Source organism: Brienomyrus brachyistius, chromosome 5 (assembly GCF_023856365.1).
Source record: "Brienomyrus brachyistius isolate T26 chromosome 5, BBRACH_0.4, whole genome shotgun sequence".
In the NCBI taxonomy this organism is placed as follows: Eukaryota; Metazoa; Chordata; class Actinopteri; order Osteoglossiformes; family Mormyridae; genus Brienomyrus; species Brienomyrus brachyistius.
This window is the reverse complement of record NC_064537.1, coordinates 21,564,280-21,580,775: the sequence shown is the minus strand read 5'-3', so window position 1 is coordinate 21,580,775 and position 16,496 is coordinate 21,564,280. Positions and strand designations below refer to the sequence as shown.

At 39.6% G+C, this 16,496-nt stretch overlaps 1 protein-coding gene across 2 annotated transcripts in view; it reads right to left on the bottom strand.

Moving 5' to 3' along the window:
* Positions 1-12,193, bottom strand: part of ankfn1 (ankyrin repeat and fibronectin type III domain containing 1) — a 129,362-nt gene extending 117,169 nt beyond the window's left edge. For both annotated transcript variants that reach the window (XM_049015562.1, XM_049015564.1), the window contains exons 1-4: positions 11,751-12,193; positions 11,159-11,268; positions 10,763-10,892; positions 9,193-9,345 (exon numbers count right to left, since the gene is read on the bottom strand). In XM_049015562.1, coding sequence (XP_048871519.1) covers positions 9,193-9,345; positions 10,763-10,875 — 266 coding nt within the window. In that variant the 5' untranslated portion in view covers positions 10,876-10,892; positions 11,159-11,268; positions 11,751-12,193. The remainder of the gene's footprint in view (positions 1-9,192; positions 9,346-10,762; positions 10,893-11,158; positions 11,269-11,750) is intronic.
* Between the last annotated feature and the right edge of the window lie 4,303 nt (positions 12,194-16,496).

The window sequence follows — 16,496 nt, the reverse complement described above, 5'->3', positions numbered from 1 at the left end:
CAGGGGGAGTTGTATACACATTTCATTGTGGGAACGAAATTTACCCACAACGTGATAAAAACCTGTTATTTTGACATCGTGGAGACCCTTAGCTGTGTGTATATATTATATTGTAGTGACTAGGGATGTGGGACCCGGGTTTGAGTCTCCGCCTGGGTTATATGTGTGTGGAATTTGCATGTTCTCCCCATGTCGTCGTGGGGTTTTCTCCGGGTACTCCGGTTTCCCCCCACAGTCCAAAAACATGCTGAGGCTAATTGGAGTTGCTAAATTGCCCATAGGTGTGCATGTGTGAGTGAATGGTGTGTGAGTGTGCCCTGCGATGGGCTGGCCCCCCATCCTGGGTTGTTCCCTGCCTCGTGCCCATTGCTACCGGGATAGGCTCCGGACCCCCCGCGACCCAGTAGGATAAGCGGTTTGGAAAATGGATGGATGGATGGATGGCCAGCTAGTAATCGTTCAAAACCAAAAACTAACAAATGACGTTGACGTGAATACGCAGTGGCATCTGACGTCGAGCTGACATCGTGAAACCAAATTTAACATTACACCAGTTTTTCTGTTAAGTAAAGTACCGTGAAGTATCCTAAAGTAGCGATTCATTTTCCACATCAGCCGCTTTAAATCGTCATAAATTTACATTGATTTTTAACCGATTCGCGATTCATCGTTACATGCCTAGTGGTGTCATTTGGTCCACATAGCGTGATAAATACCTGTTATTTTGATGCTGTAGGCATTATGTTTTCAGTCCCCATAAGGGGAAATTCAATTTTATAAAAATTTGTGATAGCAATCAAAAAACTAAACATATCAGCAGTCTTGTATTTTGTTTGGTTACTTATGGTTAAAGTTGTCATTGGGATTAGGGTTTTGCCCATAGAAATGAGTGGACAGTCCCCGCAAAGATATGAATACAAACGTGTGTGTGTCTGTGAGTGAGCAAGATAAGGTGCTTTCCTACGACATTAAGTTTTTTTCTGGAACCAGGAACTCCTGTTGTGTTCCCACCACAAGAACTCACTCTGACTGTATTTACCGACAGGTCATACTGAGGCAGGGCTTACAGATATTAGAATTTGTTGATTAGTGGTCATTGTTGACATACCACAGCACACAGTGCACAACAACGAAAAGTGTCCTCTGCAATTAACCCGTATGTGACATAGAAGGGGGCAGCTAATTCAGCGCCTGGGGAGCAGTACTGTACCTTGCTCAGAGTACCTCAGTGTTGCCTTGTTGGGCAGGGATTTGAATCTTTTAATCACAAGTGCGCTTCCCTAACCATTAAGACACCACTGCCCGTATCTTGCTGATTGACCACAATCACCAATGCTAGCTTGGAAGGTAAGTGGAAGTGCAGGCAAAAGAGATGGAATTAGTGGAGCAAAACAATCAAGCAGATGGAATTACTTTTTGTACCTCAATTACATTTAATACATTAAGGAATACCTTCTTGCTTACGTCTGTATATTTCTGCATCAGAAAATTTGATCAATAACTAGTGTACTTTTCTCACATATGACCCAGGCTGGCGGTGAAACTTGTCAGGGCTTATTACTGAAATAAAATTCATAATTTTTTTATTCTGCGGAAAATGAAAGATCGATCTGCTGGCAAGATTTAACAATGAATTCTGAACATGTACCAGGTCGTATAAATAAAATACAAACAACAGGCTGTGTCTAGTTATGATTGTGATCAATCGACCCAGTAACTAAGAAATAACTAACAGAATGACATGTCCATTATCCATTGTTTTGGGGAAGTTTAACCAATGAGCTTTTTGTGTCTCCCATGCTGGTTTGGCATAAAAGTCCTTGTTCCTGTTCAGTGGTAAGAAAACAAACACACGAAAGTGGCTTCAAAAGTTCCTTGTCGTGACAGCCCAAGAACTCAGAACCAGTAACTAGGTTCCTGAATATCAGTGGGAAAGTGCCTCGTAAAACACTCATAAAGCTCAACAAGAGCAAAAGGCATAATCTGTACAAGAACAGATGCACTTAAGGAAAAGCGGCTGACCGTATACCTCATGTTTATCTTTGTAAATTTAGGATTTGGTGTTTATGTTTTAAAAGCACCATCTAACTTATTTTTTGCCTCTCAAGCACTACTTCACTTTGTGACTTTTTCCCTTTAAAATAAAACATTGTTATTTTTGTAAATTGTATATTTATTTCCAAACATTTATCAGTAATACAGTTAAAGAAAAAATATGAATGTGTTGCACTGAATGTCAATTTATACCGTGCACCTAAATTTTGTGTTGGTGCTGCTAGATTTTTCAGTAAAGAGCACCAGTGCTACTAGTAGAAAAAGTTTGTCTGCAGCCCGGTAGGGTCATTGTGACAGCATCCTGTACAGGTCAGACCAGACTTCTTCTTCCTTGGCCAAATATTCTAGTTTGTTCTGGGGAATTCCTAGCTGTCCTAAGCCCACTGGGAGACAGAATCCCTCTAGGATGTGCTGGATTTCCAGTGGGGCTTCTGTCCAGTGAAATTAACTGTCTTGGGGGCCTGTCCTCCTCAGTGTCCGGAAAACTGCCAGCTGTCGCCTCACATTCACTCTCACCATGACAACACAGCTGAAAACAGAAATTAGCTCTTTTTCAATAGAGTACCATGGCCTTTGATGTAGTTTAAGGGATAACCTTTAGGTCAGCTGTTCAAACCCAGGTGTGAGAACTCTTCAGCCAATCAGTCCTCTAATTAGTACTTGTAATCTAATTAGGAAGATTCAGCTAAAACCTTCATACACACCAGCCCTTTCTGGATAAGACTGACTGTCCCTTATTTAGAGATACTAATTATCATCCCACACTTCACATTCAGTATTCAATCACTCAAGTGTGTACTGGATGTCTTGGTCAGATGAGACAAAAAGCATCATCTGCAAATGGCAGGGCTGCCACTTATTGTGCGCTGTATCAGATGCCATTCTGGCCTAACCTGGAGGCTATGGGCACAAGGCAGGGAACAACCCAGGATGGGTTGTCCCATGACAAAATGGGAATATGCAGACTCCATACATATGGAGCCACAGCGGACACTCGGTGTGAGGCAACACTGCTAACCTGTGCCACCCCTCCCCCACCCTCCCGCATAAGGCATTCATACTGGGGCTGAATAACACACAGTAGCTGCCCCGTTGCACCATATTTCCGCAGTACGTCTCACAATATGCACTAAGAAACACAGGCAATTGCCTTCTCCAAGCCGACAAAGCATATGCAGACTGCGTTAGCATATTCCCACAGATCCTTGCACAGCTGTGAAACAAGAAGAGTCGGAGGCTAAGCTGGAATCCGGAATCCACGCTGCTCTAGCTGACTCTTTGATTTGACATCCCCTCCAGCTACCCTCTTTTAGTGGTCGTTACTTAGTATTATTATTGTGTGTATTTGAGCTACGGCATGCCTAAATTTCCTTTGGGATCAATAAAGAATAATCCATCCACCCAGGGACGGATTACGGACCGAGCCAGCGGGGCCGCTGCCCAGGGGCCCTTGGGGTGCAGGGGGCCAGTGGGGCCCCTAGCCCAAAACAATTTGCAACGCTTATCAACAATGTATTTTCGTTTGTCTATTTTAGAGGGCCTACATTCTTTGATCCTCTGCCTACAAGGGCCCCTGACCCTATAGGGAGGGCGTTTGGCTGCCAAGGGCCCTTGAATTGTGGTGGTTGTGGTGGTGGTGCTGGTGGTGGTGGTGGGGGGCCTCTCGAACGTTTTGCCCAGGGGCCCACACAACCCATAATCCGTCCCTGCATCCACCCATCCATCCATCTACTTCTTTTTCTCAGTCCAGAGATACTTTAACTATCTTCCAGATGCACATTTACCCCTGCAGCCTATTCACTATGGAAGCCTCTGACCACCAGCGTAACTTCAGCTGCAGCGACAGACTGTGATGATGGCAAATTTCCAGCACTGTCGCATGGTGAGGTGAAATATCCGCAGGGCTAAGGAGTTCCTCAAACTGCTATACTCCTAGAGCTGGTCAGCACTTCCTCACAGAAGTTCCAGCCTCCCCATCCTGAGAGATCAAGCATTTTGAAAAAAACATCCCACTCCACCAAGCAGGGCTGGGCAATATGGCAGAATATTTTAACACGATAATTTTTTAATCAGTCATTACTGAAAATTATTGTGATATAATTCAAGTTAAATTTTTTTTTACTTCCAGCCAGTGTTATTGTAGTCTTGATTTTTTTCAAATCTAATTCCATTTTAATTCATTTTTATGTGTGGTTATTACCATTTTTATTTTGAAGACATATTTCAATTGTGTTTTATATAATTTAGTTTGAGTTTACGTTTTCGTAATTTAATTTACTGGGATAGATTTAAAGTTTAGAGCTATTTCATGTGCCTCATCTTCAGAGATTCCCACATGTACTAATGTCCTCAAAATAGGCAAAATATGGTCTGGATATTATTAATGGTCATTAAAGATTTAAGAAATCATTACTTTAACATAACAGCATTAGCAAAATGAAATCTATTTTTTTTAAAAATGAAACGTTTTCTCTTGGAGTGTAACACTAAGTTTGCTAGGTTTTTGTCTGACTGCCTCGTTGCTTGTTCCAGGGAAGGTGTTTTTTAATGAAAAAGAAAATGCCTGTTGTGTTTTTAAGCAATACAGGACACAACTTGTCCCATATTTCTTGAGACTGAAAGTGGAAACCGTAATTGCTGACATTTGTGCACAGTGCATATTACCAGTCTGTTGCATATCGGACAATAAACTGCAAATGTGCTGCCACACCTTCAACGTCTTTTGACGTCGTTTATTCACAATATCTTTTTTAAATGATGATGTGGCTGCTGAGCTGTTGCATTTCTCACTGACAATTGATGTTTCCTCTGAGTGAGTGCTTATCCGTTCTATGATGTTACCAAAGCCCTGCAACTTTAAATCTATTCTTGCAAATAAAATACCTGATCGGCGTGACAGTCACCTGCTAGCTGTGTCCCCTTAGTACTTCTTGAGGCTGTCGATGAGAAAATCACGGTTACCGCCAGTCTGTGTGGTGCTGACTGCTTTTTGCCGGTGCCCGGGGCCTTCAAACAGGGCAGTCACATCACAGCTGGTATGGATTAGATTTTGTGGAATTTTAGGATTGTAATCACACTTTATTTTAGTATTTTAAATTTAAAAAACAAAAGTGGCTGTCAATCCCTACAACCGGCGCACATGCAGAAAAATACACAAGCAAGCAATCAAAGCAAAATGGCTAACAGTCGTAGGTCTAGTTAAGCCAGGGGTCGAGCACGAGGCTGCGGCTCTTCTCAGAATGACAGATGCATTCGCATTTTCATGTCTTTACATAATATGATGATATTTTCATAAATATAAATAATTTATTTATGGGTTAATATTTTTATGTTTCATTTAGATATCTCTTTAGCTATATGTGAATGAGGTGGTCCGTTGCGCGCTTCTGTGACATCTTGACTGCATAATTTACATCTTCCTCAAAGTCATTCTCTACAATGAGAGTATGTCTCCGATCAAATGGTATGGTTTTCCTCAGTGTCTGAGATTTGATGTAGGCTTCAAGGTTTATCGGGATTCTTAATTCTTTCCAATACTTTTTCTAGTACATCGTCACTGCAAACGGGAAACCAAAAGTAATGAGCAAAAATCTTGATCTATTAAACAATCAAAAGTCAAATTCTGGAAAATTGGTAAATACTGTATGTGCATAATCACAACTTAAATGTGATTAAGTGATCAAAGTGACACCGTAACCTAAACATAACATCTAATTCTAGTATCAACCCTGACCTTAACCTCTAACCCTAATATCAATCCTAACCCTAACCCTGTCCCTCATAATGTAGCCTGTGCATTATAAGCAAATACAGTGGATTACTATGCTTTTCTATGGACTAAGCCTAACCTAACCCTAACCCTAATATTAAACCTAACCCTAACAACGATCCTAACCCTGACCCTGCTGTAGGTCTACCCCTAAACAAGAATCCTAAATATAATCCTAAACCTAACCTAACCTAGCTACAGACACTATTTTGGTCCCTCAAACATCTTCAGAAGAAAGAAAAATGAAAATAGGAATAATGTACTCTGTGTATTATAAGCACAATACAATGGATTACTAGGCTTTTCTATGCACTAAACCCAAACTATCCCTAACCCTAGGTCTAACCCAAATAGCAACCCTAACTCTAAATCTAATGTCCCCCCATGGGTAATAGCATCTTCAATTAGCAAACTAATAAAACTCCCGGTTGACAAATACCATGTGTTATATTTAGTATATTGTATAAATCAGTAATGGCTGAGAAAGGATAAGCACTAAAAACAAATTAAATCAACTGGATCTGCCATCTGAATCTGGATATTTTAATGCCAACCCAAATATCCTGATTGTTTTACCCTATACACCCTCAAGCAGAGTTGTATAGTAATGAAGTAATAATACTTCACTACTATACTCAAGTATGTTTTGGGAGTATCTATACTTTACTTGAGTTTTTTTTTGTATTTTGTCAACTTTCACTTTTACTTCACTATATTTCCTAATTTAACTGCATACTTTTACTCCGATACATTTTTATCGCGTAGTATCGTTACAAAAATCAAATTAGATTTGGTGTTTAGGTGACCGCAACAGAAGCTAGTGGAAGCTGACTTGTCATTGTTCTATGAATGACGTAACACGCCGTGCACACGCATCACTCCACACTCAACCTGTCGGCTATCTGTCGATGTGAGCGCTGAGCAGCCATCCCACAAGCAGTCCTGGAGGACGAAATAGCGGAAGCAGCGTCGGCTAAAAACGACGAAGATGAGCAGCACTCCTGGCCATACTTAAACACGATGTTTTCTTACGTGGGTGGGAAAAATTCGTCCTGTCAGATGAAATGCCTCTTGTGCCTGCCTACAGACATCGAAATTTTGGCTTTTAAAAGCTCCCCGTCCAATCTAAAGAAGCACACTGAGGAAAGCTAAATTAATGGTAAACACCAGTGAATTAACTTCACTTATCACGATTAGCCTGCATAACAGCTTGTGGTGAGCTTTGTGTCTGATGTTAGGTGAACGTTCTTCTCTTGGTTGATAGGCTGGTTAAGGCATCTGAATCACTAATACTAACTTGGACTTTAAAACAATGAACACTGAAATAGTTATTAAAGCTGGAAAACAGGGTTTTGACTGAGATAATGAACCCCATGCTGGTAATAGGAAAAACAGTGACTTGTGTTTTCAGAAATGGCTTTAAAATACGTTAACATTAACCTGTACTTTTTTTTTAACAATAGCCTACTCCTGTTTAGGTTTTAAAGCCCTGTTTTTGAAGTGTTATGTAGGCAAACTTTTTCTTTTCCATGCTTTAAAATGCTGAGTAAACATTTTAACATTAAACGTTATTAACATTTACTTGCATTTCTACTTTCATTACTCAAGTGCAGTTAGTTATAGATTACTTGTAATAGTTAAGTACAGTGAATACTACATACTTTAAGACTTTTACTTGAGTGGAATTCTAGTTGGTGACTTGAACTTTTATCAAAGTAAATTTTTGGGAGAGTATCTGTACTCATACTTAAATGTGACTTTCGGGTACTTTATACAAGACTGCCCTCAAGACCTCTCCTGTTTCTGTATTCTACTGCCGTTTTTGTATTTTTTAGGTCGCAAAGCCCAGTTCTTTTTAGTTCTGATAGATCCATCAAAAAAAAAAAAAACGTATGTTACTGAATAATAAAGCAACAATAACGTCGGGTACAATTCATGTTCAAATATATAAAAAAAACTGCAACAAATTATACACATATGCAAGGACGAATTTCTGGGAAAAAAAGTAAAATTGTTTTTCTTTGACCAACAAAACGTAGATATTGTCCGAATGTATTCACATTATTATACCCGCCACGTTGAATAGGACAAGTGGTCACAGTAAATGGATGGATGGATGGAGGGATGGATGGATGGATGGATGGATGGATGGATATTATTATGCAGACACGTTTGTCCAAAGCAACATACAAATAAGGAAAGCATACGGTTAGAGAGCCCCTCCCTTGTAGCAGATTAGGTAAAGGGTCTTGCTCATGAGCCCAATGGTGATATGATTACTCTTCCAGGCACAGGATTTGAACCCACAATCTTCCAGACACAGTCTGAGTCCCCTAATTGGTCAACACACCATTAAAGTGGTCATGAAGAACTCTGCAAACACACTGCACATGACCTCGGCAGCTGAACTCAGGGCTGCCGTGTGCCAATGAAGCACCCCGGCAACAAGCAGCGAACGTCACCTTCCCCCCCACCCCAGAAAAGGAGTGTTGCGCATGACGTCACACTGTAGCATCCACACTAAGCAAGGGTCACCTTCTGCCATGTTGGTGCAATTTCCCGTCTGGTATTTGAAACTCCCTGTGATCAGTCTGTGCCCTTTCGCCACATTGGTCATGGTAGGTTGTACTGTTGTCAGCTTCAACAACAACAGTATTCACAACAGAGGTAAAGGATCATTTTTTTCCAAGTTTCATCTAGTGGACGCTGCTAACAGCAGTTACGCAACATCCCAAGAGTGGAACTCACTGAAAAGACCCCTAACAGTGCGAAAGTTTGTGATGATCATTTTATGATATACATACAAAGTAAGGTTAATGCTAAATTACTAGCGGTTCTATATTTTGTTTCCATATAAACCGCACCTCATGCTTTCCACGCTGGTTGCAGCGACTATGTAACCTAATGTGAATACAAGTAATTTTATGGCTTTTGTGCCACATAATGTATGAGAGGCAAGCTGATGACATAAAATTATTGTTTGGTTGAAAAAACCTCTGGGCACCAACAGTGAACATGGGACACAGCAGGGGCAAGAGACGCATCAAAAGAGGAATGCAAAAAGAAACAACTCAGACCGTCCCTTCAGTCAAATGAAAGCTGCACATTCAGGGATAGTACAAATTGATCAGCAAGTTACCTTCACAACACATTCACGTATGTGACATCAAACTAGATTTGTTGCAATAACAATGACAACAGGCACAGCACTGTAACGTTAATGTCACAGCACAGCAAGATGGCGGCAGAAGGTGATCGCCCAATACCACACTCCCAGTGTACTCCTACGTTCACGAAACGTAATTCGTGAAAAAGCGCCCCTGACTTAGTGCCTTCCTGTCAACCAATCAAAGTTACGCAGCAGATACCTGGACTTCCTTTCCACATCTGCTGTCCCAGTGTGCGTCAAAGGTGGAGAAGTCACGCGGGTCGCTTCCAAGCTCCTCGGTAACAGTGTAGAAGGCATACACAACCACGTCTCCAGGTCTGTGAATTTGGAGTAGCTCAGCATTTCCAGAACGCTGGAGACCAAAAAGGATTAAATCATTCATTAACATCCATTCCTCCATGCTATTTGCCTAGTACAGGGTGTCAGTGTAGTTTATTAACAGATTAAGACAGATGCCTTTGGTAATATGCAATCATTCATAGCAGTTTCTAATTATATTTTGAAGTGAAATATGCTCAATGAAAATGAACTAAAGAACAATAAATATACTGTTACTTTCCCCATTTTCATGAATGGTCAAGTCCTTGATCGCCAATAGTAATCCAGGTGCTAATTGAACGGCTATGCAGCGTTGGCCAATAACACTGCACTAAAGTGATGGCACTTTCTTTAATCCTTAACGACAGAAAGTGCTTCCAGCACTTTCATTTCCTAGCAACAAGCTCATCAATATGGCTCCTCGGCAGCAAAGTACAATGGAGTTTTATCAGAATCAGCTTCATTTCACCAAGTACAAGTATGAACAAGAAAGCTGTTGCGGTGTATTTGCCTGGTCATACATATTGTGCAGCAAAATATAAATAATAATTGTGGATCAATAGAACACTATCAACATACACATTCAATGATTTCACAGCTCTTGGAAAGATGCTGCTTTGTACATCTTTGAATTGCAGTTTGGAAGTGAAAATTTATAAGCTTTGTTTACAAGCCTTAAAATACTTTGACTATCAATTACAATTACTTCATTATTCCTACAGCTTAACCTAATAAACTGGGTACTCAAGATAAAATCACTTCTAATGCCACAATAACACCAGCAATATTAGCACTGTGAAAAAACACAGATACATCCAAATTACACTTGCCACATAAAAATCTGGGATTATTAATTCTAATAAAAAAAATAATTCCAAAGTAATACATTTGATATTGTTAATACAAAAGATCTCAACACTTAATCAAATCAGATATTTATGCCGAATTGTGACACTATTCAGGGAAAATATAGGATATAGTTTTACTTTTCAGAAGTTTCAGCACAAATCTTAAGAACATCAACATTCTGATACTTTTGACATAATCACAAATAATGGAGGCAGTGGTCCTTTTACAAAAACAATCGTACTCCCTATTCTAAGACCTTTATACTTTGTTCACTTTTTAAATCCACTTATAGGAAATAGACACATGACAAAAAAAAAACACTTCTGTGCATAATAGAACAGCTCAAAATGAGTGTTTTGACTCTATGTAGTGCTTACCTGCTGTTAAAAAGCAATATAAAAGGCCCAAGGTGAAAATAAATGACATCATAGCAAAGCCATTTCTTAAGAAGAGTACAACGGCATACATTCAGTAAGAGGTTAAACACACCTTACAGTTCAAATGCCTCAGGAAATGCATGCATCATATTCTGCTGCATCCATCACACAGGGTAGGATGAACCGTATGCAGAAAAAACATGTTTCAGTCATAGGTATTATTACCTGTCTTCTCCCATCCCAGGGATTTCCTCTTTCTCCTCAATAGCCTGAAACACACAGGATGTCCTTTGTTCGTTGGGAACATGAAAGCATTTTTTATCTGTCTCCAGGGACATTATGTGCCATCACTCTGCTGGAGGAGAAAAAAAAGAGGCAATGTTTAAGGAAACAAATGCTGTCAAGTGAGAGTGAAAACACAAATCTGCCATGGCATTTTTAACAACCTATTTATTAAGTGAGCAAATGTTAGCAAGACATCAATCAGATCCTAAATTCCTTTCCTGTAGTATCGAGATTCCATCAATAATAATTAAACTATTTTAAACACGGTACAATAAGTATTTTTCCACAGCTGCACAAAATATTCATAGATAACCAATGTTCACATCCTGCACATACCTCTAGCAAGCTACGAATGAAATGATCATTAAAAGTATTCGTCCTCTTTCAGACACTGATAAAACTCCACGTGGCCAATGTTTTGGCCCTGGAGTCGTTGAGGCAACACCCTGTGTAAAGTGTAAAGTGGGAAAACGGGTTACAGCAATCCAGTATTTGTACACAATGAGAAACGTAATTCGTGGAAAAAAACCGTTTAGTGTCTTTGTTAAGCTTAAATGGCTGTGTGAAAGTTGAATAAGATTTTCGATCATAACTAACATATTGTGCTCTTTTTTGGGGTGAAAAAAACTCGTAAAGCCCGTTACCCCATTGATTCAACAAAGAGCTCCGGTTCTGCCTTTAGCACTGCCATTTTACCGACCATTTTTAATTACCCCGCTCCCCAAGCAGCTCCTATTCACCACTGCAGCATTCAACGAAAAGAAAACACACGCGATAAAGTTTCCTGTCCTCTCTCACTTTCTCACACCCTGTCTTTCTTCGCAGCCCAAATTATCTGCACCTAAAACTTTAAGCTAATTAAAGTCATTCTTGCAACTTCTTAAAACGAGGATGCTTAGAACTCCTCTTTTACTAACATTTTTTTTACCTCTTTCTTTGTCCTCCATCTCTGCGAGTCTTGAACTTTTATGAAGGCACCAAATCAAAACAGCTGTTGCTTAGGCAGTCCTTTTGTGTACTTTTCTTGAACTTTCTCTGGTAACTTCTTTGTTGAAAACCGATCGTCAGTGCTCTTTATTCGATTTCAAAATTTACTATATCCCTACATATACCTACATTTAGAAAAAAAAAATCTTGCCATAACCGTGCCCGGTTAGGCATCAGGAAATGACCCAACCTCTCCACTCCTGTCATCAATAATTAGGCTCCGCTGCGAAGACACATTACATACGGTCTGAATGCCAAAAGCGGAAAAAGACATTCAATCGATAAAATACGTTCTCTGGTACAGAACCATAGCTCAGCGTTTGGTGGGAAATGATCTATATTTGGACGTCTAGGATACAACTATTAAACAGATAGAATTACAGTGTGGATTCCTCCATCAAATTTTCAAAGGGATGTCTGGGGAAAAAGATAACTATAGACAGGAAATATTTATGTCGTTCTCCGCCTAAATTGCAGGACTGTAATTAAAACCCTGCAATTTAGATAAACTGTACTTTCCATACTAAGTCTACCAATAGAACCACATGAATCTTCTTAAAAAATAATAAATATATTTATATTGTATAAGTAGTTCAAATATTTTTTTAAATGTAACTTTTAACCTTTAGCAAATACTTCAAATCCGTGTTGACGATCGTTGTCATGGTTAGTTTTTTTAATACTGACGCTCTGTAGTCTGAGGCCTGTCATCCACTTTTGAGGTAGTCTGACATGCCTTGACATATTTATATATTTCACCAATCTATAAAACATCGATCCCAAAGTGCTACGTATACTTATATTCAGCACAAACTCAGATCAGAACGTTAAGAATGTCATTAATCTATTTCTTGTTTAAAATGGAATTTTAGGTGTACTCATCAATACACATACGCTGACTGTATACCATATATAACGTTAGAAGGAGTGCTAGTTTTTTTACGGCCTCATTGTTTTCTGTTTTTCCTTTGATAGAATATCTTCACATACTTGTTTTTATATTCCTATTTCACTGTTCTCACTTTTAGCAAATTTACTTAGCAGATAATATGATATATGACAATGTGGTAGGAAACAATGACCAAAGGGTATGGAATTAGTTTATAAAAGGTGAGACGTAGATGCTTTGAAATTTAAAGTACTGCAGAAATAAAAATGGTCAACAGCTATCAGTTTCTCAAATGTTCTGTTTTTCATATTTACTATCTAGATAGTCGATTTGACATATTGCCAGTTACTTTTTATTTACATGTTGGCGTTTGTATGTATCAAAAATATTGTTGGTCACTGAAGATATGCGAAGCCTTTATGTGTGAATTCTTTAGTTTTAATAACGACAAGCCCAAAAATGATCGGAAAAACAGGACCCAAGAAACCTCTGCATAAACACCAGTCTCTATTTCGAAGCTGCCATTAGTATTGAGTTGGACTCAGAAATAAGAATGAAAGAGTGAGGATTGGAAGAGTGAACACAGTTGCATATGGATAAAATACACGCTTTTTCACTTGCTCCGAAAGTACAACTGATCCACTAGGAAAAAAACTTTATTATCTTGATTGACTGAATTATCATGTGACAGTTAAAGAGTTCTCGGTCCGCCCCAATTTTTATTTAATCCATTCGAACCGTGCTTCAATTGTGAGTATTGAATTTATAAACGTGCTTGTTGTATAGATTTATGGCCACATGAGGGGGCTCTGAGCACGCCGCACTAAGTGATGGAATTAAGCCCAACGTAAATGAGAGCATGATGGATCTTCAATACCTCCATTTGTTAATATGCAATTTTATATTTTCTATAGCAGAAGCAAACAAGGTGTGCTGTACGTAAATAGAACGTACAGTCACCTAAGGGCACTATTTTTATTTTAAGTATACATGTAAGTGCGACTGCATGTTTACCGTATTGTAATTTACACCAATCGGAATAATTCAGGGTGGAATAATGGAATATAATAAACAAAGAATGGTTTCTAATTCACAGAATGGGTTGCTGTGCATTTCCACGGATTAGTATTTATTTCACATTACAAAGGAGGCATTTTGACAAGCAGCAAATGAACGAAACCATTTCCACCCGGTACTGCTATACATATATAAATAGACACTTGATTTTATTTATTTTCTTGTTTTATGATAACGTTTCAAGATTTTCTGTAATATATAGTATTAATATAGCATAGTATATAGTTATATTCCATCAAGATCTACATGTATAGTAAAATACTAGATTTTATTTTATCTATAGTAACATATATAGACAAAATTGCAACACATCCAATGAGTGTCATCCTGAATGTTTAGTTTACATGATATAAATCCCTGGAAAATATTTTGCTTCCAGATTCAAATGTGGACTTGGACGTCTTTGGAATTTTTCAATACTGCACCTGTGCCCTTAGTATCTGCTGCAGTCACGCCCATGAACACTTGTATTAGAAAGACATCATGTCTGCAGCCAAGCTGCGATGCCCAAAGGGCTGTCAGATGTTCTGAAGCGACGTCGGTATCTCCTACGGATGACATGCCGAAAGGAAGCCAGTGCAGTTGCTGCTCCGGAAACATCTGGCTGATGCTCCAGTTCTTCAGCAGGTCAGTCGATATTTTGTAAGTCAGCGAAACAGCAAGTGTGGGAAGAAAAGCGCCGAGAGAGGAGCCCAGATTTCTCTCTCCGCCAGCAGATGGCCATAAAACAGTAGAGGCAGTGAGGAAATGCCCCTCCAATTCACAGTTTCCATGGGGATTGCACAAGGCAGTGGAGAACTACCTCATTTCCTGGTTCCCAGTGTAAATATATAAACCCCCCATTTTTCACAGCTACAGCGAAGTGGTGGACTACGAGTAAACCTACTTAAGAGTTGGCCCGGCTGAAGCACATAGAGTAGAACCTCAGTAGAGTGTCAGAACTGCAGACCGGACTGCTACTATATCAGGAAAATTCAAATTATTAGTTATGAATAAAACCCTTGGAACATGTATCTGAGATTAAAGCATCACATTATTACATGCTTCACAAACCATAAACTACAGCTAGGCTTTGATTCAAAGATAAACACAAGCAAACACTTAAGTTTTTTAAATAACACAGGGTGAAGCCTCAAAAAATCAGCTAATAACCAAATACACACATTTTAATGGCGGTCTGCTAGCTAAACTTTGGTAATGTCAATAGAAACATAAACTTCGCTTCTGGTGTCATCAGTAAATTTGTTATCAAGTAATATTTGTAGTTTTTATTCACATACAGAAAACCAAGACACGAAGTTTCATATCTTTATGTGCTGTCGATAAGTAGTTAAACTAGAATGTAAATGTATTATATATAAACAGAGGTGGCATTAGAGATTTTGAGCCCCAGGAAAACATATCACATTGAACCCCCCAACCAAGACCATTCCAATAACTTTCCGATATTTTTAGGGCTCCATCCTAACTTACCCCCTCTTCACGGCACCTCTGTATGTAACTCGAGGTCAGACTGTTTGTACATTTACATTTCCTGACAAATAATACGCATGAAGAAAACCCTCAGTATAATCTTTTCAACTGTGAAAATGTACGCTCTACGCTAATTCACAATCCTCTCTCTCTCTCTCTCTGTCTGTGTTTCTAAAATGTCTGCCAAAATGATCTTCCAAGAAAGACAGTGTGACCCCCCGAAAGCAAGTGCAGATCTTGTATGAGATGCTTTGATCAGCGTCTGTGGTGCAGCCCAACTGACACTATGTTCTTCATGGGGTGGCAGGAAACCAATGCTTTCTTGTGGATTCTAAAGACCTCCAGCACTCGTGATCAGGAATCCATCTGGGACTCAGTTGTCTGCAGCCTTCGAGTCAAGAGAACACAATATGCTGGAAGCCAATCAAGGCAGCACATTTAGAGCTAAATAGTGTGTGGTCTTGTGAACTAGAATGCCTTTTGTGCTTTAAAACCACTTTTGGTGCAAAGTTCCTTTTAAAATGTGTCAATTTCTTACTGATTTATGTGTAACTAATTTTAATTCTCTGTTTCAGCAACAGAATCAAACACAAAACTGTAATGGCATCATGTAACTAGATAGAAAGCAAACGATTGTTGAACTTATAACATGGTTTGCTCCTGAAGTGCACTTCTGCTTGTGCAGTGCACAGTGTACAGTTTTCATTTAAATGAGAACAGTTCATTACAAAATGCTGAAACGTTAGCCTCCCGTTTCAAATTGCAAATATACAGTTCCACGCAGCAGGACTGAACAACCCAGAAAAATCAACCGTGCAAATGTAATACTGATTGTGCTGGAGTAAGTCACCAGAGGTGCTTTCGTATGTTGGTGGGGAATGCCATTAGGGACACATCCTTTCGGAAGACACAGTGCTCCTCTCACCAAGCGTATGTCAGGAAAGCGGAGTGCAGGATGTCTCGTGCTTAGATGAAAAGAGGAGCGCCGCTGCACATCTGTCTGCAATTAAGGCGCGTACGCAGCCCCATGGGTGTGCCGGACGCTGACTGCGCAAGGGCGAGAGCTGCCGCAGCTGCAGTCTGGGACTCCGTTACCCTCTCTGAGACAGCGTGGCTCCGTAGCCGATGAAAACCACATTTGTCTCCGTCCCCCTTGGTGCCTCCATTTTCCCCGCCAGCCCCTCTTTTTCACAAACACATGATTATTAAATGTTGCGATCCGACCCCAGAAGTGAGATCAAAAAATAT